The 25,430-nt window shown below is 44.1% G+C and overlaps 1 protein-coding gene across 1 annotated transcript in view; it reads right to left on the bottom strand.

The window, feature by feature from the left end:
• CAMK1D (calcium/calmodulin dependent protein kinase ID) overlaps nucleotides 1-25,430 on the bottom strand; it is a 188,227-nt gene that overhangs the window by 80,606 nt on the left and 82,191 nt on the right. The window contains exon 3 of the mRNA XM_026033280.1: nucleotides 1,790-1,864. Within this exon, the coding sequence (XP_025889065.1) occupies nucleotides 1,790-1,864 (75 nt within the window). The remainder of the gene's footprint in view (nucleotides 1-1,789; nucleotides 1,865-25,430) is intronic.

Raw genomic sequence — 25,430 nt, 5'->3', positions numbered from 1 at the left:
TTTATCTAAATGCTATTTCCCTGTCCATGCTTGATCATGAGCACTTCTAATTCCTAGCAAACCCCACTTTTAAACGCAAGTTACTCTTGAGAAGACAGGAAAATCCAAAGCTGAAACCCCCACAAGGACTAGTAAATAGGGCAGTGATGCAAACAAATAAGACTCCTCACACCGTGCAGCATTCCTGAGCTATTGTAGCAACAAGTTGATGTTACCTAGGAAACCAGAGATTATTCTCACAGAGGGAAAAACGGTGAGATGTGCCGGATCAATCCGGAGCCCTCTCTACTTCGTGGAGTTGCAGACCCAGCTCCCAACTGTTGCTGCCAACTCCGAAGGCGAAGGCAGTGCAGAGGTTGCACTATCCTTGGTGCCAGGTTCATGGTCACCAGGATGAGCATCTGGACATCTCCTCTTTTCCACCCTAGGATAATTTGTTGCTATTGCAAGAGTGTGGGGAAAGATTATTCCTTAGCATATCCTACGTAAAGGGCCATGTGGCCTTGTCTAATTTGCAGCAATGAGGTGGGCTTGTCATCCTACCAAATGACATTAAGAAAATAAGCTTATGTGTTCTACACCATATTTGAGGCAGATTAAGAGCATGTGTACACATTGAGGTCTTCATGTTGGCTCCCTGTGTAATTTGTGGCAGTACTTCAGCTTCATTGCATTTGTGTACCCAGGGTTTAAAAAAATGACCCCATATTTTCTGACAAATTTTCCTGTCTCTTTTAATGGGAATGATAAAAAGGATCAATCCTAGCCAGCAGCAGGTTCAATTCAACACATGGCTAAGCACAACATCCTGGTCTACCTCGTAGGCACCAAGAGCTGCATCCCCACCTGCACATGGATTCACAGCAGCCCGTGTTCTCACCACCTCGGGCTTTGGTCATGCTGCATCCATTTGTAACAGCCAAATGCCTGGCTCTTGAAAAATGAACTGGATGGATGCATGAGAACAACTACAGCAGCAAAGATAATCTGCCAGTGAGTGTTGAATTGTGAGCAAACAGAAATTTATACTGCTAACTACTGAGCAGCATCTGTGATAGCAGATCTACATTTCAGATAATCCAGTGAGCTGGACATCAGAAACTTAGAAAAGTTAAGATCATTCCACATTAAACAAGTTAATAATAAATAGGAACAATCTTGATTTTTTTCCTGAAGGAGTTAAACAAAAGCATGTATTTTCATACAATTCACCTGCTATTTTTTGAATTTGTACAAGCCCAACATTCCTATTTAAGTTCTTTCTCACTGCAATGGGAAATACTGGACAAAAATGGACAACAAAAAATGTGTAGAGCTGTTCTTCCCAGTCTCCAAAGGAGACAGCCACTAATGCCACTTCCATGCTGGACGCTACCAGCAGACCAGGGACTTTCACAGTCCGCCAAGAGTTTGGGTGGGTTTGCTGCCTTTCATGTCAGTCAGATTGGAAAAGAAAAGTGAGAGAGAGAGGAGGGAAAGAAATCCAACTTTAGTTGGATCACAGAAAAGTGACGTGTGGCACTTCCACGCATATAGGGCCAATTTTTTTCATAAATCTCTTTACTCTTATTTGATTTTTGAGACTACTCACACAGCACTACAGCCCCAAATTTCATAAAGTGTATGGCAATCTGGGCAACCACACCTGAGGCCTCATCCTAGCCACCAGATTGCAGCAAAGAGAAGAAACACCTCTCACGTGGTCTATCTTTTCAGTTAAAGATATCAAAACTAGAACAAGAATAGTTGATAATTTTCATAATAAAGCTTCATTAGCTTCAGTACTTACAATTGCATGACCAGATATAAATGGTTTGGACTTTCATATATGTCTTCCAAGGCAACTATATTTTCATGCTTTATCCTGAAAAAGAACAAGCAAGATAAGTAAAAGAAAAAAGAGTGACTTTTTTTTTAAATGGCTGCGAAACAAAAAGCTTCTTGTTGTAGTCAGAAACTAATTGTTAATGCTTTACTTCATTAGGTATTAAATCATAAAATACATTAATATGTTCCTGTCTGAAATAAATAATCATGAGTGCTTCATAGTTCAGAATACTGTGATTACTAGCAAAAAATTCATTCAGCCTGCTCTGAGGCCAAAATGTTTAATGATTACACAGTTAGGGCATTAGCAGCCTACGGTTCCTACGTCAAACGGATGAAGATGGTTGAGTTGCCAGGGCAGGAGCCAAACAGGGTCCAAGGGTGTGACGGAAGCAGAGCACAACAGTGGAGAGAACACGATGCTTAAGAGAAAAATTATCTGTATAAATACACATCCTGTCCCAATTTGCTGCTTACACAGGTACAAACCATTTCTGAAGTATATATCTGACTTGTGCAAATCTTATAGGGATGACCAATGCAACTCTGAGGGGCAGCAATTACAACCAACTGTTTTCAAGAGCAAGAAAGATACAGGAGACACTGAAACTGATGATTAAGCAACATTTAGAGTCATTTGGGAAGAAAGCACAGTGCACTTCTGACTAATGATAAAATCACTAAATGTTTCAAGGTTCAAGCTAATTAAGAAGCTTAATTGCATGTCAGGTCCTCACACCTGGCAGTTGTAAGCACCCTAACCTCTCCATGAAAACAAAGAAAGTGGAAGGTGCTCTGTATCCAGCAGCATCTTTCCAATTGCCTCTGAACTCAATGAAAAGATAATGACTGACCTGAATTTAGGCCCATAATCAGTCATCAAAAGCAGCATTCATAAGGTCCTTAATGCCCAGAAAATTTTACATCAGCAGTATGTGAGTCCAAACATAATGGACTATGGGACACTCATGCGGATAGGCTGTTAGCTCTCAGAAATATCTGGAAAATTCCACAAAATTTTAGTAAAATTTCCAGGTAGACTCCATCACAAATCAAGTTCATAACATTGTCAAGAGGAACCCAAAAGACCACTTGTCTCCATATAGCCTTAGGTTTGGACGTTGTAAATCTGCTGTGCACTTCCAGTGCCTGATCCCTTAAGGATCATTGCTAGAGCACGATTTTGTCTTGATTTAGCTAACTGGAGTTACTTTAGTATCCCAAATGCCATTTCAAGAAATAGCTCCCTTCCTAATGCAAATTATTAGATGTATTTCTCCATAGCCCTTCATGTACCTCTGCACACAAGCTATCATCCATATAGCTCATACCAACATAAAAAAAAAAAAGATGGTTTTAATACAAATAATCTTTTTGCATCTGCAAATTAACATGTGCTTTAAGCCTCCAGGTTATCCACAGTACTATTTTATTGTGTGCGCATTAATGTTTCGCATTCGTATTTTTGAGAATCTCACTGCTTCTCCAAAGCAATCTAAGTTTTTAGATTATAAATGAGCTTGAACAACTGAGGCGGGTGCTGCCCAGCAGAGGTCAGTGCAGCCAGCAGCAACCGCTGCCGCTCGGCCCCTGCGAGTCCCCATCTTCACACACATCCACACTCGCCCATCCGTATTTTAAAACCTGCAAGGGAAATTGCCCGGGCAATTATTTCCCGAGATTAAAATAATTAAACCTTCCTTATGGCTGAAGAAACGGCTCATGAGAAAAATACCCCAAAGTTCGGGGTGTGAAGGACACCAGGGTCGGCGTCAAGAAGAAGTTCAATGGGAGATRGCGAAGTTGCAGGTCCTTGATGGCCAAGGATCAGCAGGGATTTGGGAACAGCTCAGCTAGCTCCGTGTTCATCCTGCTTTTCTTCCTGCCATCCTCGCTTTCTGGATTTTCCTCTTCCCAGCTCATGCTTTGGGTGTCCCTGCTGGAGCACRGGGGTTGGACTAGATGATCTCTAGAGGTCCCTTCCAACCTCAACCAYTCTGTGATTCTGTGATCTCCAACTGCTGCAGCCTGCAGCAGTCCCAGGCCATCACACATCTCCTCTGCATCCCACTGGATGCTAGAGAGCCCAAACAGCCCCGGAATATGGCCAAAAAAGAGAGACTTATTGATGTTTTTGCACTTTGTGACAGTGCCTTGTTGTGGCACAGAGAGAGCTGCCACAGCATGTAGTGACGGTGGTGGCAACATCTCTTAGATTAGAAGGACTCCAATTTTCAGCATGGATTGTTACCAAGAAGGGAAAACAATGCCTCAAAACCAGGCTTGGTTAAAGCAAATTAAATTACATGAATTGCTGCCAACAAGGAAACCTCCAKCTAAAGAAAGGGCTTTACAGCCCTTTCAACCTGCCGTTTGCCCAGGTGCCCTCTCTCCTGACAACTCCCCCACACTGCTCTGAATTCCCCACAAACCACCAGGTCCCCACAAATGCCCTCTGTGAAATGCCAACCCGGGCAATGACTGCAAAGTTCTTCAGGGCTATTCTGAGACCATTAGGTCAAAGAAAGCTGTCTAGAAATAAAAATACAAGCAAAGAGGCTYATACTTCAACAAATTGATTCAGGCRTCTTCCCCAACAAGATCTGCAAGATGCTGGAGCCAGGAGGCAAAGAAGAGGAAGACATGCCTGGAAGGAGGAATGTTTCGGGAGAAATAAAGCACAAAGAGGAACCGATCCTGCGGCAAGGCGCAGTGCAAAGGTAACGAGGCAAAATTGCAGGATTTCCCCTCTGGCCTTTCAGGTCTATGACTCTGTTCATGTGCTTTTACAGAGGCGCGAGCAAAACAAACACATGGAGGAAACGCTGCACTTGAGCACTGTTTTAACATATATAAGTTAATGATCACATCGCCAGCCAAGACTTGGAGAGGCAGATTGAACCGGGCAACCAAAGGCTCTGGGTTAACTTTCCCTAGCGTGGCAGCTGTGCAAACACAGGCTGCCGGGAGAGGTTTTGATCTGCTCCGAAACCGGCTCCAGGGCGCTAGGCACAAACCGTCTCCCTCTGCTTGCTGGAGGCTCCGTCCACAAAGGCATYGTTAATGAATCGTCAGACCTCCCCGAACGCTGAAGCACTCGGTGCTGCTGACACGCAGAGAAGCAGGGCTCGTTCCTCCAAAGAAGCTGAAACCTGCCCCGAAACAAGACCCGGCTTGAACAGGAGCGTTGCATGAGTCTGAGACTGGGTGTGCTGAGGAGCGAYGAGCAGAGATAAGTGCGTGGCACGGTGCTTTAATGATGCTAAAATCCAGCCTTGCCAGCGCCTGGCACAGAGCCATCATGGGTTCCTGATCCGCCCCCACAAGGGCAGAAATCCTGCAGGATCAGAACTGATGAGAGAAATTCCCTTCAACGTGAGCAACAAAAGGCACCGCACAGTCTCTGGCTGAAGGTTGCTATATGGAAGCAAGGATTAGAATTTGGAAGTTGGGAGTACAAGAAGGGAAAGTGAATCCATCAATGACTGAGTGTTCTGCACATCTCGGCCAGCTCCAGGCCATCCTGGAGGCCAAGCAGCTGAAACAAAACTGGTTGCATGTTGCTCCAGGTCATTAATTAGAGGGGCAGCACTTGGTACAGATGAAAGCAGAGGACCCAACTGCTGCTGTTGCTTTGACTGCCAGGCTGCCAGGAAAACACGCTAAGAATCCTAGCTGCAAAGGCATAATATAAACTATGATTGAATCAGTTACATTAACATCCATCACGTTTAACTTATTTCTGCACTGAAAACTAGGACCGTTTAGATGAATGCTATCCAAAAAACCTTGGGCAAACTAGAGAGCTGTTTAAATAGGGCAGGTTCCCGACACAACGGCTCTTTTCCAGCTGGAGTGGCGCATTTGCCAGGCATGACATTTGAAGTTGCACCTCCATGAGCAGTGTGCAGCACAGATTAAATGCCACAAGAAGCATCCACAATTTTGTGAAAGCCAGAACTAACAAAACCAGTACGGATTTTGTTACAAAATCAGTACARATTTGTATCTTTTGCACAGCCAAGTGTTCAGTTATTGACAGATACGCTCATAATCCTCAGTTTGAAGAACTCAGCCATCAGCCAAAGGAAGCATTTAAATCACCCTTCCAAGTCAGACCTTTGAAAATCKCCCTGATGTGGATGATGGGAGGCACCGTACCTCTAACTCTGCCCCTTCCCTTTTCACTCCGTGGTCTCCAAATATCTTCCAGGGTATTTTGCACATGGAAACTCCCCATATAACTTCACTGGTGCCTGCATATCAGAGATCAGCGTGACACTTCTCCCTTAATCCAGGTTTCCCTCCTTCATAGACTTTCTGGTGTGAAAAGGAGAAATGGAAGCTCCAACCCAGACTTTTGGCACAGCTCAAGTTATTTCTCAGGCCCCCAGGCATGAATCCTCTGCTACTTCAAAAAAGGGTGAATTCATAGCACCCATTCCCCCCTCAAACAGGTCTCTCTCCGTCATCTCACTGCCTGCTTTTGGTAGGAACCGAGTCTCACGCAGAATCCCCCCTTCTGGTGCATCTGGTTGACATCAACAGGCAGCTGCAGGAGTCGTGCAGAAAAGCACATGCAACGAGCAGCTACACAAGCATGAATCCCACGGGGCACAGGATAGACAGCACCTGCTGGCATCATTCCCTGCAGAATTTAAAGGCCYCAGCAGACTGCTGTCTGGGATTTTACATCCCAGATTGAGTCCTTTCCTCTCCTTAATGATTTTAGTCTGCCCAAGAGGGATGCGTTTTCATATCGCCACTGTTTAGTCTGAGAATAGTCTCCTGGCTGATGGCACGTAATGACTTCCAGCAGCCGTGAGATGTAGCCCCAAGCATTTCCAACGAAAATGCCAGGACCTGCACAGACAGGGGCTGCTTGCAATGAAGCTTCAGAAGGGAAAAAAAAGGTTTTTGGTTTTGTACTGGGAGAAACTATCCTTGGATTAGCATCCTCTAGGGGCTCACAGCCCTTGGCAGATAAAAAACTATCAGATGAGTCCTCAAATTGACCATCTTTGCGGGACATGGTCAAGTTCAGAGGCAGCTTTAGAGGAGAGCTGGAAGAGTGACTGGCCGCTGAGATTAATCTCTGTTATCTCACATCCAGTGCAGTGCTCCCTCCTGGAGCTGCCCTGTATTCAGTATTGCAGCAGCTACAGCTGCTGAGGGTGCTGACAGGACTTTGCTCTCCAGCATTTTCAACAGTTCCCCCCTCTCCCATGCACACACACCCCTGCAAATAACGTGAAACAGAGAAACCTCTGTTACAGAGGAGAAATCCGAACAAAAYGAGACAAATATGACCAAAACCTGCACTTGCATTGCTCTTCTGTAAGCTCTACTCTTTAATTTCTTATTAGACAGGAGGAGGTTTACTCAATTCAATGCTAAATATTCCTTTGCACTAAGAAAGGAAGAGAAGTCCTATTTATGAAACTGCAACTGAACTGCAACAACTGAAATGCCGTTGAATGGCATTATTGACTCTATTTCATTTCATCATAATACCTTTTGTCTGCCCCTACTTCACCTATGTCACTTTATTTGGCCTATTGACTGGGGGAGCAATTCTTATCCAAGCCAGATGCCTGGCCATCAGCGCTCAGATGYTGAACTGCTGGCCCAATTAGCTAAACCAAGCAGGTCCGTTGAACTTTGGGGTCACACATTGTCCTCAAACCACACACTGCTCACAACAGTTGCAGATAATTAATGTCTTTAAGATTTCTATTCGTCTGTGTGATCATGATCCTGGCTGCTTTGAGACACTGGGATACAACCAACTCTCTCAGAAGGAATAGAGTGGATGAGGAGATTCCAGGAGTATTTGGTACATGCTTGGAGCACTTGTYCTCTCTCCATCTCAACTTTCAGAGCCTACTCATCATCTATCCTGTTAGTCTAAGCTCTCAAGGATGAAAATTCAGAAATTTTTCAAGGCCCAAACAATTTCAATAGCCTTTCCTTCGCTGTACAGTACGTCATCCATCCAAAATGGCAGCCTTATGCACCACATTCATAAATTATACCCATGAGAGATCGCTGTGACAATATCAAGTTGGAGACATGTCACGACTGGATCCTGAGCTAAGTAGCTGAAATACTTTCTGGCTGTAACAAAACTCAGCCACAGACACCTCACCATTTCTGACCCATGCCCAGCCATGCAATACTCCCGAGCAGTGTAATCCTTGTCTTCATTCCTACTTTCATGGGAYCCTCCAAGCAGAGACTGGCCTGGCTTCCTGACTACCTGAAGCACTTCCTTACCAGAACCCTACATAGTGCCGTGTCTATTTGTCTTAAAACRCGGCTTAGTTCTCTCTTGGTACTTGTGAGAAGGCTATTTGAAGCTCCTGAGCATGAGGAGGTCCAGAGACAAGGTGTTTCACTGTTGGGGGCAATCTCTAACCATCAAGTATGCTGCAAAATGGAGGCTGATGGCAGGACCAGGAATGTCTTTGAAGGATCAGCTGACTCTATTGGAATTGGAACAGTMTTCCCAAAGAGGTTGTGGAGTCTCCTTCTCTTGAGGGCTTCCAAACCCGCCTGGATGCCTCCTTGGGCCCTGTGCTCTGGGTGTCCCTGCTGGAGCAGGGGGTTGGACTAGATGATCTCTAGAGGTCCCTTCCAACCTCAGCCATTCTGTGATCCTGTGACTCCAGCCATTATGACAGACGTTGTGTGTGTATTAAGCACACAGTGTGTGAGTATAGGTATGAAAACAAGCACTTTTCTCTAGCATTTTCATTTAAAGGCTGCTCAGTTCACTTTCAGGATGAAGAGCCTGAGGTTCTGCATCTTGTACTGCAAAAGCTGGCAGTTCTAGCAGAAACACTAGGACCAAATAACCTTCTGAAATGGTTGGAGTCCTAGCATATGCTCTGCAGCACCTTAAAGCCAACAAAAATAGGCCCATTTTAAATGACTCCCCTGTGAGGTATATCCCTAATTTTCACGACAAATACATCAAGCCAATAGAAAGATGTTTTCCAAGTGGCAGATTCCTACTGGCAGGGTTCAAAAAGGCTCRCAAAGTTTGAGCAAAACCTCCAGATTGTTTAATTTGAAACACATCAAAACAAATATTAATGATTAATTAATCGTTAAAGGTAAAAAAAAAAAAGAAAAGAAAAAGATAGTAGTGGTTTTATCTCAGCCAAAAACAGTGAACCATCTTTAGTTGTTGGCAGCAGCTCTGCTTTTCCAGTGTGGAGGAGGGTGGATTTACATGTGCAGCCAGTAATTATAGCTGATTCCCGCTCCTTTGCCTGGAAGATTTGAGCAGCTCCAGGCAATTAAAGGTGGTGAGCAACTCTGGGCTGAGGTGGGTTGTGCTGAAGGGGCTTCATATGATGTCAGGTGAACAAAAATGAAGCTGCATTTGCAAAAACCTTAAAAAAATATGACCGTAACCAGTATGATTAACCCTTCTGGAAGAGTAATCTGCGGAGTATCTGACTGTCAACRGAGCAACCATTCCAGTGCCTCCGGGAAACCATTATTTACAGGGAATGAAGGGTTGAATATCTGGTACGATGTTCTTTCCTAGCCTCTCTTTCTCTTACATGGCTTAGATTATCTCTTAGATAGCATGTACATATATATTCAGTAACATCAAAAGCCTGACAACAGATACTACACTTCTGAGAAGAAAGCTCTGCCATCCGTGATGCATCCATTTGACACAGACACAGGGATGCTGCTGTTTACTATCATGCCCTTAATTGGTTTGAAGTTTTCCTAATGAAGGGTGAATATTATACCACACACACACCTGTACCAAGAAGTTACACACAAAAAAAACACAGAAGACCGGCTATTTGGACAAGCATGGCGATGAAAGGTATAATTAAACTAACTAGTTCAGTTCACCATGTGTGGAATAAATAAGATGTAGCTATTGTACATAGCTCCTTTCACAAAGTCCTCATAGCACGTTATAAAAGGGCACAGTATCTGCCTCCTTTTCAGGTGACTTACACACACACATGCCCTGCTGTCACTCAGCAGACATGGCAGAGCCAGGACTCCAAGCTGTGGGTTSTAGAGCTGGGCCTCTTTAGACTGGAGGAAACTGAGAGGACATCTGATCAACATGTATAAGTACCTGAGGGCAGAATATAGGGAGGAAGGGGCCAAGCTCTTCTTGGTGGTGGCCAGTGACAGGACAAGGGGTAATGGGTACCAATTGAAACACAGGAAGTTCCATCTCCATGTGAGGAAGAACTTCTTCCCTGTGAGGGTGCCAGAGCCCTGGCACAGGCTGCCCAGGGAGATTGCAGAGTCTCCTTCTCTGGAGGTCTTCAAAACCGGCCTCGATGCCACCCTGTGCCCTGTGCTCTGGTGTTTCTGCTKGAGCAGGGGGGTTGAACGAGATGATCTTGAAAGGTCCCTTCCAACCTCAACCATTCTGTGATTCTGTGCAGAAGACCCTTAGTTATTGGGTTACCCTAAGAGCCAGTGTACATGGGTGAGGAGGACCCATGCTGAGTGGGCAATGACACCATAGAACCTCTCAGCCACCCATCACTTGTGCATGCTAAGAGACACAAGGAAGGATGAAGCCCTGCTGTGAAGCCCTGTGCTCAGAGAGCTGCAGGCAGCCGCACAGCTCCCACCCAAAGCGGTGTCCATAGGCTGCTGGGCTGACCCATATCCTTGGCAGGACGCAGAAGTGGGAGAAGATGGAGGCTCCATCCTCTGGCTGAGAAGCAGAGGCTGCCTGGGAGAGGACAGCTCAGCAGGAGAGATGTCAGCTGGGAAAGCTTACACAGGGATGCAAGTATCAAGCTGGAGCAGTCTGCAATGGAGAACCAGAGCAACTCCCCTGAATGTTGTTGGGATAATGCTCCTTCTGGACCTAGTGGGAGATGTGTGTCACTTTGCCTCCCACTGCAAGTGACGGTACATGAAGAGGATCCTTGATGTACTCAGAGGGCAGACACGTAACCAAAAGGACACTTTGGCTCACGGCATGAAGGAGGGCTGTGCTCTGCAGCCATATCCAAAGAGGTTTATGCCTCAAAACTGTGGTTTTTGTCCAAAAGCATAGCTGAAAAGCAAAGAGGGAACCAAGCACAAATGAAATTTAGGGCGTAAGCTTTTGGATCTCTGATGAACACGATGCATCCCTTGCATGCATGGCTTTGCAGACCAGGCTATTGTGTAGTGCTGCTGGGCAGCCTGGAAAATCACAAGTCTTTCCCAGGTCCTATCAGCTTGAGCGTGTGTGTGATGATTAAAGCCCCTCTCAGTAACTTGGTGCCAGGGAACGAGGTAACACCCTCAGCTATTCCCGGCTGTGGTCATCTCCTSCCCTGGGGAAGCGCAAATGTTCTTCAGGAAAGGTAGGAGTCTAGATGGATGTAAGGGAAATAATGATTGCTCTGCTTCTCCTAATGCATCCATTCTCCTAATGCATATCCATGTGCATGAGGACCACTGTTCTTCATCTGTACTTACCTGCACCCTGCCCTCCTTTCCAGCTGTGCGCCCAGCGAGCAGTGACACCTGCACGTCTCGGACGTGGGAGGATGAAGCTTTCTCCAGACTCCCATGCAATTCCCAGCCAGCACCTCTGCCACAAGGTGCCTCAAAGGCTGGGGCCGCACAAACTCAGCAGCAGCTACCTGCCAGAAAACTCCCTCCTTCCCCTCCCGTTCCTGAGGAGCCAATTTGTGTTATTTATTGAGAAAGAAGGGCCGACAATTGCGGCGCTAGGCAAGTTTCCACGTTTCATCACTGCGGCATTAGGACACTCCTACACAGAAGGCAGCTCTCCCGTTGCCCGTGGGAAGTGCCAATAGTCCTCGGGTGAGTCATATGTATGCTGTGCCATAAMGGCAAAAGTGGGAAAACTCTTCGTGGTGGGGGATTGCTCTGGGAGGACTATTGCACTAGGTGTGGGGTGAACCCTACCATAGGTTCCTAGGAGAACCCAAGGAGCTCCTGTCCTCACCTGGGCTCAAGAGCCAAACTCCAGGGCAGAGTCTCTTCTTGCACCAGCCTGGAACCAGGGTGACTACTGAGTACCAACTTAATCCTGAGATGATTCAGCTGGGCTAAATCTCGMAATCTTTAATGAGGCAAACCTGCTGTAGGTCCTACCTGGCCCCATCCAAACCTTGGCAACATCACCGTAGTGTCCGCACAAGAGAGACCTGAACCTGTCCCAGCAAATGGCGGAAAAGTCACTTAACCAGAACACTGTAATTAGCATAAATTCCTGCTAATAAGGAGGCATTTGGCTTGTGCATAACAGCTAATTGGTTTTGAAGCAGGTGAGAATAGCTCTGAAAAAGTTAATCTCCTCAATTTTACAAAGGATATGATAAAGTGGGTTCAAATAAAAATCAAATAGTGGTGAAGTTCGTTTAGCCTTTACTTGTCTTAGTGTGGTGTCCAGAGAACCTGGGTTTCTATTTTTAAGAGAGAGAAGCCTGGATTCAAATGTCCCCAAAGAGCCCTTGCAGGGGTAAGAGAAGAGTTTTAAACGTAAGTCCAGTCTGCCCTTGCAGCCACCTGTCCAATAAAGAGCTCTCCCAAGGGCACTTCCCATGGCATGGAAGCAACATTTGCAAGAGCACCCACTTAGTAGTCAAGAACCAGCCTTCGAAATATTATTAGGTAACTCATGATGCAATAACTCCCTACAGTAACCAAGCACCAGAGTATTTTCAAACATTCTCCTGGGTACTTTTATATAGYTAAATACCTAAAAAACACATCTGCAGGTGATTGCTAAAGGTGATAGAGGCACTAAGGACAGAAATCTTTCCATTTAAGCTCTGACTAGTCATTGCAAATGAAACCTATTTTTTTCTTTTTAATGCATCCCCACAGCTCTGCTGTGCTCCAGAGCACGGAGGTTAACAGCAGCAACACTACAGACAAGGAGTAAGCAGATTATTAATGTCACACACAGTAATTAATTATAAGAGACAACAAATTCTTCATGTAAAATAAACGCAAGGCTACCTGTAGGGACAGCAGGGCTAAAGGCCAGCACTGCAGTGAAATGCGGGTTAATTTTCCATAGTTGTGAGTTTTACAGCTGCTCATTGACTCTTTTTGTGCCATGATGGAGCAGAAATGGGAGCGAAAATAGTTTGAAAATAAGAGATTATAAATGTATTTCAAAGGATAATGACAGCACAACTGCCTTTGTCGATTCCTTGCTTTTGTGCACTTGACGAAGAAGAAATCGCTATGAAAAAATGACTTGTTTCCTGCCTTTTGAGAGAATGTTTTCCAACCAGCTGAGTTATAAACTACAGGGCTATGGATTTCTAATATTTTATGCAGCCAAGTCACACATACAAGTCACAAACAGTGACTCATTTTTTCCTAAGCGATACATCTAATTAATTCAAGGTATTTGGAATGAAAGGTAGGCATTAGATGAAGGCTAAAATAAAACACCACTAAATGCAGCCTGAGAGCTGATGGCCATAAGGTATTTGGCTGACATGGCTCTCTTGCTATGCCAGAAGCTCTGTAGTACAATACAGCTAATATTAATTTAATACACATAAACTGGGTTTCCTCTGCAATGCATCCACCAATACTGCTTGCAAGGATARTAACACCAGGAGACCCCCAAAATTAGGGAGCTTCACTAGGGGTGCATCAGTCATGTGCTGAGTTTGGAAGGTGTCTGCCAGCACCAAGGTTAGGAAATACTTGGCATCCCCAACAAGGAATAAAAGCCACCCAGGAGGGTACGATCTTATAGCATTCACTCCTGATACTGCATGTTTAACTGGGACAATGTATTAATTTACTGCCCATCACGAAACAGACACCAAAATAGTGCTTTTTTTTTTTTTTAATAATCATTACCTATTACCTATTAAAGCCTCCACCTGGCTTTAATAAATTAGATGCCTTGCCACAAATTGCAAGGATATTAGTGCTTTGTAGAGGCTGGGTGCAATAACTGACAACTGCTGGGAAAGTAATTTGGGATGTGATTAGCATCAAATAAACTAAGGAGGTTAGGAGTTCATTTCTAGACGAATGTACACATTCTCTTGGGTCTTATCAGCCATGATTTGGTGCTTTCTCAAGAGCTGGACTTGGAATAAAATTTACAGAACATCCCAATTCAGATGCAGCAGAAATACGAGCAATACAAGATGTTCCTATGCAATTCTTAATTTGTGCCTAAGCTTCAAGCCTGTAATTGCACAGGTCGGTATCAACTACGTGTTTGGTCTAAACGCTTCATGTGTTTAGTCCTGTGAAATGCCTCTTCCAGTTAACTCTGAATTATTTAGATAGAGTTTATGGCAAATCCCAATACATCTGTTTCTATTTAAAGCATCCTGTCTTTTTGTCCCTTTTTGCCAAATCCATATAGATTATATGTCAGCTTGTTTACCACTGCATCACCATGCTCTTCTGCTATTCTGATTTTTTAAAACAATAATATCCAAGTGCAAATAAGTATTTCCGTCAGTCCCAAGCCCTCCCAATAGGGCCATAACAGGCAGAGAGCTACCTGCTGRCTAAATGCTGGTGCTCCGACTTTCCAAAAGCCCCCCTCTATATTCTTCCCCTTTCCATTATGAAATGATAACCTTCACACCAAGCATATGGAAAAAAGCAGATTTTTCCCCATTCACATAACTCTGAAATGCGCCTGGAAAAATTGTTCTCACACTCAAAAAAAAAAAAAAAAAAAAAAAAAAATCACCTCTGAGCGAGGGCCAGAAATGAAAACTTGCAAAGCTCTTGGAATTAGTTCCAGAAGTTTGGAGCGTTTCAAAGGGAGCTGGAGTTAGCATGGAAACATGCTCGGACTTCACACTGGCACGAGCAACCAGCAAACATTACAAAAACACTTTGGAAATACTCCCTCCCTCCCAGACCAACAGGCCTGTCAAGAGGCACAAACAGTAGTCAATAAACCAACCCACAGACCAAGCAGTGTGTATGTTCCTGTCATGTTATATACCTTTCTGAGAGCTATAACCACATGGAACCAGTTGGACACATAGGAAGGGCACCAATTTTCACTCCAAGGATGTTCACTTTTTCTTGCTCGAGGCTTTGCTGCTTGGCATGAGCTTTCAGGGAAAAACTTCCATGAAGTTTTTCCATTTTTTCTCCACTACAGACTGTAGAGGACAGCTAGGACCTCTGCTCTTGCAGATCTCCTAAGCCAGATGAAGAGATGCTGGACGTTTGTGTCCTCCCTCACTCCGAGGAGAACATTGTCCCTCTAGCGCAGGACCTCTGAGCTGGTCCCAGGGACAGCAGCATGTGCAAGGCAAGGGAGAAGCGACGTCCCATGGTGCAAAACAGGTTTCAGTGACCTGCAGCCGAGTCTGCCACGTTGGTAAAGACACATAGCCTTAATTCCTTGYACAAAATCTGTCGAGCAATTAACGCTGCATCAATCAGGCACACACTTCATTCAGAGACAATTCACTGTTACCACTCTGATTAATGCTGCTGAATTGTGGTTTACCAGATACAAACGGAGAAGGTGAGGATCTGTTTCCAAGATGTCATAACACTTTTGACAGGCATAAATATACTGCTGAGTAGATAATCAGACTTCAAATCTCACAGCATTTAATCACTCAGCATGAATGGATAAAACACTGTAAAATTAAAACACTATAAAATTAATCTTGCATTAGTCTAATTGTTACTAAGTGCCTCCTCCTTTGTTTGCCTTCTTGGTTTGGGTTTCACYACTTATTTTCCCCTCCTGTTTCAGCTGTCTCCTCCCCATCAGATTGGCCTGTGTTACAAGACCCGGGCACCCCAAGGTGCAAAGCTCTTTCCTGGCCTGTGCCAGGCTCTCTGGCACATGCAGGGGAGCTTCGAGGCTGTCATTTATTCTAGTCTGGCCATGTAATCATGGCACATTGTGTGCTCTTTCAAAAGCTCTTGGCTTCCACTTGTTGCTGTTGCAAGAACCTGCTCAGAGGAGCAACCAGGGCCTCTCCCTGGACTACTCGCTTTTAAAAGACTGCTATAAACAGAATTTACAGCAAACCTGCCCTTCACACCAGTTTCAAGTTTATATTTCAAGTTTAAATMGTTTTTTCTTGCAGGCATTTAATGGCCACAGTCATCCAGAAGGCACCAGGCAAAAGGCCATGCTCAGTGTCACCGCTTTCCATGGGAACATCTCTGGATGCAGAGGAACCGAAGGCAACCCTCTATCTCACTTGCAACRCATATTTCTTTAACCTGCTCTTTCCAGCATAATCATATAGTCCTTTCTGTGGTATACAAAATCTTACCATCCAAATCTCTTTTGCAAAGGACAGAGGTGACAGATATGAGTTGCCAGGTTGCCTCTCCACCATAAGGCACGTGTCTCCATCAATAAGGGAACACACAAGTGCCAGTAGCCCCTTTAAAACAGTGAGCTCTCTAATTCAGRCACCCTCTTCCAGAGAGGGCTGTAGGATCTGGCTCCAAAATGAAGAGATGCAGCTGATGTACAGCCCTGGGCTAGGTGTCCAAAACCCAGAGAGGGGCAGGAGCTCCAGAAGTGCTTTGCTGACTCTAGGTAAATCCTGTTCAGCCCTCAGACCTTCTGACAGATTGCTTGGAGGCTCCTGGCTCTCTCCTTGGACCACTTCAGCGGGCCTTGGCACTCCACATTGAGGCAATCTGCACCATAGCGCTGCCATCAGCGCTTCCTTTCCCTTCCAAATGTCACTGCAAGCTCGACTTGGCCAGAGATCTCTGCAGATATACAACCACCCCCATCTCCTTTTGGCCAAAGAACCACCTTGGGAGGGAGAACACAGATGTCTAATGGTCCAAAGGAATGAAACATTCAGTTGATTTAAGTAGAAATGGCCCTTGAAAGTGGGGGAAAAAGTCACCAAGGGGGGGAACTACAGACCTGCAAATGAGCCGAGTCTCTCTCCTAGCACCCATGGAGCAGGATACGCCAGCTGGGAACGCAGCATAAGCAGAGCAGCCCAAGGATATGCTGACTCAGCAGGCTGCGTATAGCTCCTTCCRAGAGCTTCCTGGCAGAAACCCCACGGAAGGAGTTTGCCTGCTGAAAATAGCTCCGTCGACTGTCTCCCAGGACGGATCCACCCGCTGCGTGAGATGCTTCCCGAGTTCCGGAGCGTTCCTGCGTACGTTTCTGCTGAGGGCGTCTGCTATGAGAAGCCTTTCTAAAGGTGGCTGGAAACATCCAGAACAAGTCTCTCCTGGGGAAATGCTGCTAACCCTTCCCAATCCTAAAGYGTCTCCCAGCCGTTTGGGAGCCCCCAGCCCAGGGGTCTCTTCAGGTGCCTTATTATATGCCTCTTATTAAAGAGAATCTTCAAGCATTTTAGTCTAAAATTAGGTACCAAACATTAAGCAAATCAAGTGTATGAGCTGTATTTTCTAGTTCTCAAGGCAAGGTTTTSATTCCGATTAGCAGAGACCTAGTAATTCCTGATCTACCTTATGAGCTGCTACTCCAACATGTTGGTGATGGCTGCAGTAAAAAGACAGAGACCRGACAGATGTGTGCAAGGCCTCTCTGGTCATTTTGACCCCCTGACTATGTTAATCCTCATGTTACCATTTTAAACAGGATTTACTTTTCCTCATTTTATAAAGAGGCTGACTGGGGTCACAGATGAAGTGTCTGTCCATAGGAGGAAGTAAAGTCACAAGCTGAAATCAAAAGGCCATTTTCTTTGCTGAACTTCAAATCTTGTGCCAGGATTGACACAGAAGTTCCTACCTCCCTGTCCACATCCTGAGTAATGTGACCTTCATCTTGACTTTTAGTCATGATTCATGAATTTCTAAAGCAGAGAGAGACCTGTGATTTCTACACAACTGTACTTGAAAGAGGGAGCATTTAGCATTTAAGAAAATCAAATAATTGTTTAAGGGAAAAAGGTTTTTTTAATTAATAACATTTAAGCATTGAGTATATACTCCTTGATGAAGAGGATTCCTCCCATGCATACCACCAGCTCRGGTGTCATCTCTCACCCGATAATAACCAAGCAATATCCAGTACTTTAAGGATCCAGGGCTCATGTGAACCTGATGTGATGGTTCAACAGCAATTTTCTGGCATCTGAACAGCAAATACACCATTGCTCCTTACCACTGAGCATCCAGAAGCTCTGGCCAAAGAGCATAAAAACATCCCACCGGCACTGTTTGCAAGCTGTTCATGCTAATGGCTGATTACATCCAGTTAGATTTTAATTCAGAAACAACCTTGATGAAGTCAAAGAAATAAAACAAATGCAAAACTAATGTAACTTGGAACAGATTTAGAGCCTGATTCTCCAAATAAGCAAGTTATGCTACCAGATAAATTAAAAAGGTGAGCCAGTATTGCTATTTTTTGATTAACTGAAGGTCGGGCATAGTAACAAAAGTCTGGTGTCTCATTTACTTCTAAGGCAGATTTCAGGGGTGGGAACTTGCTCAATTTCAGGAGAACTACATTCACATCAACAGCTCACTCACTCTGCCAAGTGTTTCTTTCACCTCTCCCACCTCTCTGGGTGAAAYGATGTTGGCTAGACCCTCTTGTCCCAAGCCTGTAATTTGCAGATTCCTTGTTTTCCTGGCACCTCAACACAGCAGATATGCATGTTGGGCATCTCTCAGCCTTAACCTGTAGCCACTGGTTATAAGAAACAACTTCTTTAAACTAATTTATTATTTAATTCCTGAAAAGTCTGCAGCAAGCCAGAAGGTCATCATGCCTGGAGCCAAGCTGCGCTGCAGTCCTTGCCTACCAATATCTGTCTCTGATCAAGTTTTCTTTACAAGCACTGCTACCCATCCCAGCTGTCCCTCCTCTTGCCAAAGATGAGATCTTCAGATCTGTAGATCTCCTTTGGTTGCCAGTTTCTTTCTGAGAAGTCTAAACTTTGCTAACCTATGCAAAAGAAGAGCAAAGGAAGGCGTATTTCTCCATTATGAGTTCCTTTCACCTCTTATTTAAACAAGATCATATTGCCTAATAGTATCTTATCTTAGTCATTGTTTCATGGCTTAATTAGTTGCCTTTCAAGAACCTGATTTCATTTATCTCCTTGGAGTCAGATAGGATCGGATCAAATATGTAAACTCAGCTGTGTACAATATTTATATAAACAGTGTCCCTGAGCCTGCGTACAATTCTTGACGTATCACTAACAACCCCACTTASAAAAGGCAGCATACTTTAAAGTCACTGTTTATAGCCAAGGCAGAGGATGCAATGTTTCACTGTGCAACTTCAAGCTATTGCTAGCTGAAGTATGCTACAGTTCACTTTGATGAACCCAAAATATCTTTAGATGAAGAATAAATAACCATGTCAGAAGAATTTGAAAGAAGAAGCCTCTGTCTGAATCCTAATGGGAGGAAACGTTTTGAATGAGTGTTTGTTTTCTGAAATTTAAGTTAAGTTTATGCTGGTGAGCTGCATTGATTCATGCAGTGCTACACAGCTACAAATGCCCTTTGCTCCTTTCTCTGCTCTTTATTTATCTGTATTCTTTGCTAAGAATTTGTCTGAGTATTATCTGAAGTGGTGGCTAGATGTGTCCTGCTCGTGGACATGTTGTTATGACATGTTTTGGCTGTAGTCAGCAGCAATGTTACGCATGTCTCGTTGAAATATGGAACAATGACCAGATGACAGGGACTCTTGACCAAATTTTTATTCTCTCTCTGTAACCAGCTAGGGGCTGCAGAAATCCTGCACAATGGGATATTTCCTAATGGGTTGCTTTTCCAGGCATGTTGCTTTCCTCCTAATGTGAGAGGAAGGTGAGTTTACACAAGCTGTGCCTGATAAATATAGCAGGGTCCTGGGCCTCAGCCCTGTAGAAATGAYAGAAAGCATTAATACAAATGATAGSACAGCAACCCCCAGCCAAATAACTAGGGGATAAGACAATCTCATTTAATAAGGTAGCTGATGTTTATTTAACTTATTTCAGCTTTTTTTTTGCTGTTTGTTTTTTAGGTGAAGACATAAAGAGCATTTGAGGAGTTCTTAGCGGACTTTCATAAACAGCACTGAATATTTATACAGCCATCACATTGTATGGGAGATAGATAAGAATATATAAATAAAATTAAATACAATAAACACAACAAAATACAATAAAATACAACGAAATAAACCTGCTATCATTGTTATCCAGCATACAGGAGATGGGAAAACAGTGTTGCCCAAGGCCTGTAGCTTGCTCAGCATCACTGTCAGTGGCACAGTAAAGGCAGGACGTGAAACTTTAGAAGATCATGCAGAAGCATTAAACAAATAACAAATTGTCTAATGATCTATCACTAAAATTGAAGTGGATTAATGCCCATAGAAATCAAAGCAGACTCTCAGCATAAATATGATATCTTCAAGGCCAATTAAATTTTGCATGCCATGACCAGAGGAGAAGAGAAAATCACAAGTTGGGCTTCATAATGAAAGTCAACTGCAGTCTTAACTACTACAAGACTTTTGCTTTTCATACCTACATAGTTCCTCGAGATGTAACTCCTAGATACCTGCCTGTTCTGGATCCCTCTCCACACGCTACTCATGGTTGTTAAGAGTCTGTTTCAACCACTCCTGCAGAGACCAGCTCTTTTAACATAAGCCACAGCATCTTCTGTTTTTACCACAAGAGAGCTCTGTTCAGTTCCCAGCAGATGTTACAAGTGCTTGCCATTAATAAATGCATGAAAGAAAGTGAATAATAAGATCAGGAAAATGGGGCAGAAATGAACTGATGAGAAAAAGATATTTACAGCTTAGACAGACACTGACTCCTGAGATAATACTCTTTTCTTAGGAAGTATCACACCCAAGATCTTCATAAAACTGGGGCAAGAGAAGCAGCACGCCAGATATAAAGACAAGTTTTTACAACTCCAGGACATTCCCTTTCACTCCAGTGCCAGCTTGAGATGTGTCCTCCCTTTGCAGCTATTTGCTACTGGTATCTTTCTATGTGAGATCACCTTTTAAAACAGTAATTAGACAATGTGTTTGTTTAGATGTAGGCAAATGACTGTTTTGCTTCGGGGCCTGCTGTACACATCAAGTTAGTGAGCAACCACACCTGGGTACCGGAATAAAATCATCAGGGAAAAATAAACAGACTGTTTGCAGTTTAATATAGCAGGTAACACCTCTCTTCAATGAGGCTCATGAATCATTTAGAGCTTAGCATATTCCCCAGAAGGGGTAAATGATTCAGAGAACTGATGGGCCACAGCACTTAACCCTTTGAGGAGATGCATCCTACTGCAAGAGTGTTTTGGAGCAACACAGGGCCTCAGGTGGGCTGGGGAATTCAAACACCAGCAGTCATTAAAAGCACCTTTTCCAAGTCTCATAAAGAAAACAGAGAGATTTGATGATTTTATGTCCAAGTGATCCAGACTGGCCTTGCTTATCTATGAGTGAAGAGTTGGCAAAGAAAAGAGCCTGCTTGGTTTGCTCCTGCACATGGGCTGATCAAACATCAGTGTGCTGTGTGACWCCAGCATCCTCTAGCCTGAGCTGGTCCCTCCACATGCGGTGTCTGATACTGATCTAAGTTAATTTTATCATATCCCAGACAGCAGCCACCTTTCCACAAGACTCAGCTACCTCAGCAACAGCYGCCTGGCACGACGTATATAACAAATCTAAAAACAAGGGAGAAAAGACATGTCAGCAGCTGACACTCTGGAAGAGCTTCCTAAGGAAAGCCAGAAGGGAACAATTAGACATTAACTGTCTTTGTGAAGTTTGGTTTCACTTTTCCACAGCAATTACTACTGYGGGATTTTAGTCCTGGAATGGGCCTTCATGCTCCACCACAACCCCAAAACATGGCCGCCGCCTCAGAGATGACCCCTAATGCCCTCCTAACACACAGATGGTTTCACAGCATGGTCTGTACCACAGACTGCAGCAGTGGGTCTCTGCCATGGCCTTTCTCCTTGCGGCTGACAGGTTATCAGTGTGAAAAACCCTCTTAAGGCCAACCAGAGGAAAGGGAGATCTTCATGTCAGAACTACATCTACACATTTATTCCTCCTGAAATAACTTGGTTTCTAGCAGCGTTGCCTGTCAAAGCCTGGGCGTGAGGAGAGCCGGTGGGAGGTAGCAGTGCTGAAGCGACTTAGCCTTTCATAAGTCAGAAATGCCACATACAAATTACAGGAATTGTGGTGGTGTCCGCTTGGCGCAATGTGTCTCCTCGGGGTGTTCTCTGCAAGGCGGCCGCACCACCGGTAAAGGTCAGCGTCGTTTACAGACAAATTTGTTTTGTAATACATGGCGCACAGAGCGCTCCCTGCAAGACAGCTCACACAAAAATCAAGCTGCTTCACGTTGACATGGATCCTCATGGACACCTCACGGCAAAGTGATGGGAAAGGCTGGATTGTCCCATTCACTTGGGGCACATGGGGCAAAATTAACACGTTTTTGYCTCTCAGCTGTCTTATGGGAGGAGGCCCTGGCCCCCCATCGCTCAACAACCCTAAGCATTTACTGATTTTTGTCGTGTCAACACCACCTTCCTGTTCGATTTTGTATGACTCGGGCGACATCGATGGTGACAAGCGCTCATCAACGTGGGAAGTTTCAGTTGATTTTCAGGGCATGCCTAAGATCAGGATCCAGCCTGGCGTTTCAAACACACTGACGCACCTGCTGCGACAGCTGGAACCTGCTTTCTCAAGCGCAAGCATGAGCTGCCACATCATTTCACTTGCCTTTTTATAGCTTTTAGGGGTTACCTGTAAAATTCCACCTCTTCTGAAACACTGAAGGCAAACCCAAACATACTGCAGGTCTGAGTCCTAGCTCACGTTCCTAGCAATTGGCTTCTTGGAGGATTTTTTTTCTATTTTAAGTGAGAAGAATCCAAAAATGCAGCAGGATTTAGCTGTGTGGGGCCATCTTTCAATACACAGGCATTTAAGGGACCTGATAKGGCTCGGCTCTATTCCCATTTGTAGGGAGTGGGGAGACAGTTGCCACCCCATCACCGAGCAGTTTGTCTGTACCAAGAGTTCCCACTTTGTGAATCCACTTTTCCTCTCAGTTAACTTCACAGAAGAGCTGACTTAATAAACAATGATAAAATCCAACAGAGGATTACTGCCAAATCAAGTGCTCTTTCCTGGACTACCAGCTCTGTAAATGCATTTTTTTTTCCTTGTCAATCTCCCACAATTCATGATGTACCATAAGAACACTTCGAAGGGCAGTATATACATGGGAATTGACCAAAATATCCTCCAAGTGCCAAAAGGGTGTCTATAGAGAAGAGCTCTATTCAGTTCACTGAAAATTGACAGATGAGACTGGATCACACACAGCCAGTGGTTTTATGAGAAGAAAGCAAAGTATCACATGATATTCGAATCCATCAATAAAGGCATTACAAATAATCAATAAATTGAAGTTAAACCAAGGCAAAAAATAAGGATGATTTCTAAAGGCATATAGGGGGATGCCATTGAAGTTCCCATGACCAGTAGCAGACTTCCCATCAGTTCAAATCAAGCCTGCTATCCTGCTGGCTATTAGGAAAGAGTCAAATCCAGTTATCATCATCTATTTATAATAAACGGATGAAATACCACAGCCCACATTACGGAAAAGGCTTAAAAATACAGTCTTATACTAAAGAGACTGTAAGCCATATATTGAGTATATTAAGTATATAGAGTATATCCAACTTTTATCCCACCTTCTTCAACTGAACAGAAAATCTTGATATATGCTGAGAGGGATCCTAAGTGCTAACAAAGAGAAAGCCAGTGACTCAGATACCATCTACTTTTGTCAGTGTTTTTAAAAAAAGCCACTTGAATCTGCCACATGGATGTGCCAAAGTCAATAAAAAATCAGGTCTCTAATATATCTAAGATTTCCCTGTACACTCTAATCAAAATCTCTACACTCACAGACACGTCTTTTCTCTTATTTACTAAATCCTTGACAAATTCTCCTGCTAATACATTTACCTATACCAGCTATCCTAGGAGGATGGATAGCACTAAAATAAATCCAATCAAATTATATGACAATAAATTGATATTAGTGTCCCCAGCTTGAATAGTTATTTAACACTCAACTGCAGGGGAAAAAAGGAAAAAAGAAAAAAAAAAAGAGTGAAAAAGTGCCATAAATACTGACATCAGCCTTCCATTTCAAGAGTAATTCAGAGTGATTCCAAATATAGTTGGTTCTATAATGAACCCAGAACTCTCAGTGAAGAGTGCAAACTATGTCATCAYAAGAAGGAAAATCAGAAACACATGCTCCTATCAAGAGGTGGAATTTTAAACAAAGTCAGCAATTCAGGGTCCCGAAAGCGAATCAGAACCAAGAAAATCTCTGCATGCCAATGCTAGCTTTTCCTTGTGAAGGATGGTGGGGAACTCTGTCCTGRTCTTTTCAGTTGCTAGAAGGACAGACAATGCTGATAGCAAGACTGAGAAGGAGAAATGCCCATTTTGTAAGCTGCAGGCCACATGCCCCATCCTTGCATAGGAGACACCTTTCGGGTTTCCTTCTGGCTGCGTCCCTGGGACTACAAGGAGATAGGAAATTGGGTATGGGCAGCTTCTCTGTCTGCAGGGTGAAGTCTGTACTCAGCCATCGCAGCTGGTGTCAGCAGTAACATCAGAAAAATCTCCTGTTTCAGCCCAAGAACACCTTTGTACATCTGCATTGGCTTAAATGAGCCTGTGTTATAGTGACATGAAGAAGGTGTAAGTAATTTTGGAAGAGTAAATCTGCATTCACAGGCTTGGGGCTTGTCTTCTGCTATGAGAACTTTGAAGGCACTGAAAATGTAAACATGCTGTATGTTTAACACACTGAGTCCTGCGTGTGCCCTGCATGACAGTGTAGGGTAAACCCTGATGGGCAACCCTCACCTAGGGCTCCTTTCCACTTTTGGTTTGCGCTGGAAGTCTCCAGGGAATTTYGGGGAGTCACGTAACCGCATCCAATGACTTTGAATTTTCCTATTGACCTGAATAGCATGAGATCATATTACCCATTTCCATTTGTCAACTAGGCAGGCTCATTTGCCCATGCGAAAGCCACATGGTTTGGATGGATTTTGGGCACCATATATGGCAAGGACAATGYCTTCAAGACCTAAACATAGCTAAGAATGGAGCAGCTCTACTCCAAGGAAATTTTCTCACATGCTCCAAAAAACAAGAGAAAGGACAAGGAAAACCTCTCAACACTTTGCCACTTCCAGCATCCTCTTGCAGTAGGTATAAAAGCAGACRGACATCACTATTACACAGTGATGCCTTATCTTTAGTACTGGCCGTTTATATACCTCTATGGACCACACCACAGTCACTCATTTGCTGCAACTCACATAAAGCATTTAAAAAATGAACTCCTTTTCTCTGTGTTTTTAGATAGAGATCTCACATTGTTCCCTTTAAGRGAAGAGTTGTGAGCAGCCACCGTTTCCTCTTGCAATTGCAACGCTTGCAGCAATGAGATTGCTTTGCTCCGGAGAGCCACTTCYTGGCAAAATGACTTCTGCCAAATCCAGCTGCTGCACATGGGCCCTTCTGGCTTTGGTGCGTGGAGAAAAGAAGTTTTTTAATTGTCCTG

Source organism: Nothoprocta perdicaria, unplaced genomic scaffold, assembly GCF_003342845.1.
Source record: "Nothoprocta perdicaria isolate Ctin4 unplaced genomic scaffold, notPer1 scaffold_127, whole genome shotgun sequence".
Taxonomy (NCBI): Eukaryota; Metazoa; Chordata; class Aves; order Tinamiformes; family Tinamidae; genus Nothoprocta; species Nothoprocta perdicaria.
Note: the sequence above shows the minus strand (reverse complement) of the source record. Positions and strands in the feature narration are given on the sequence as shown.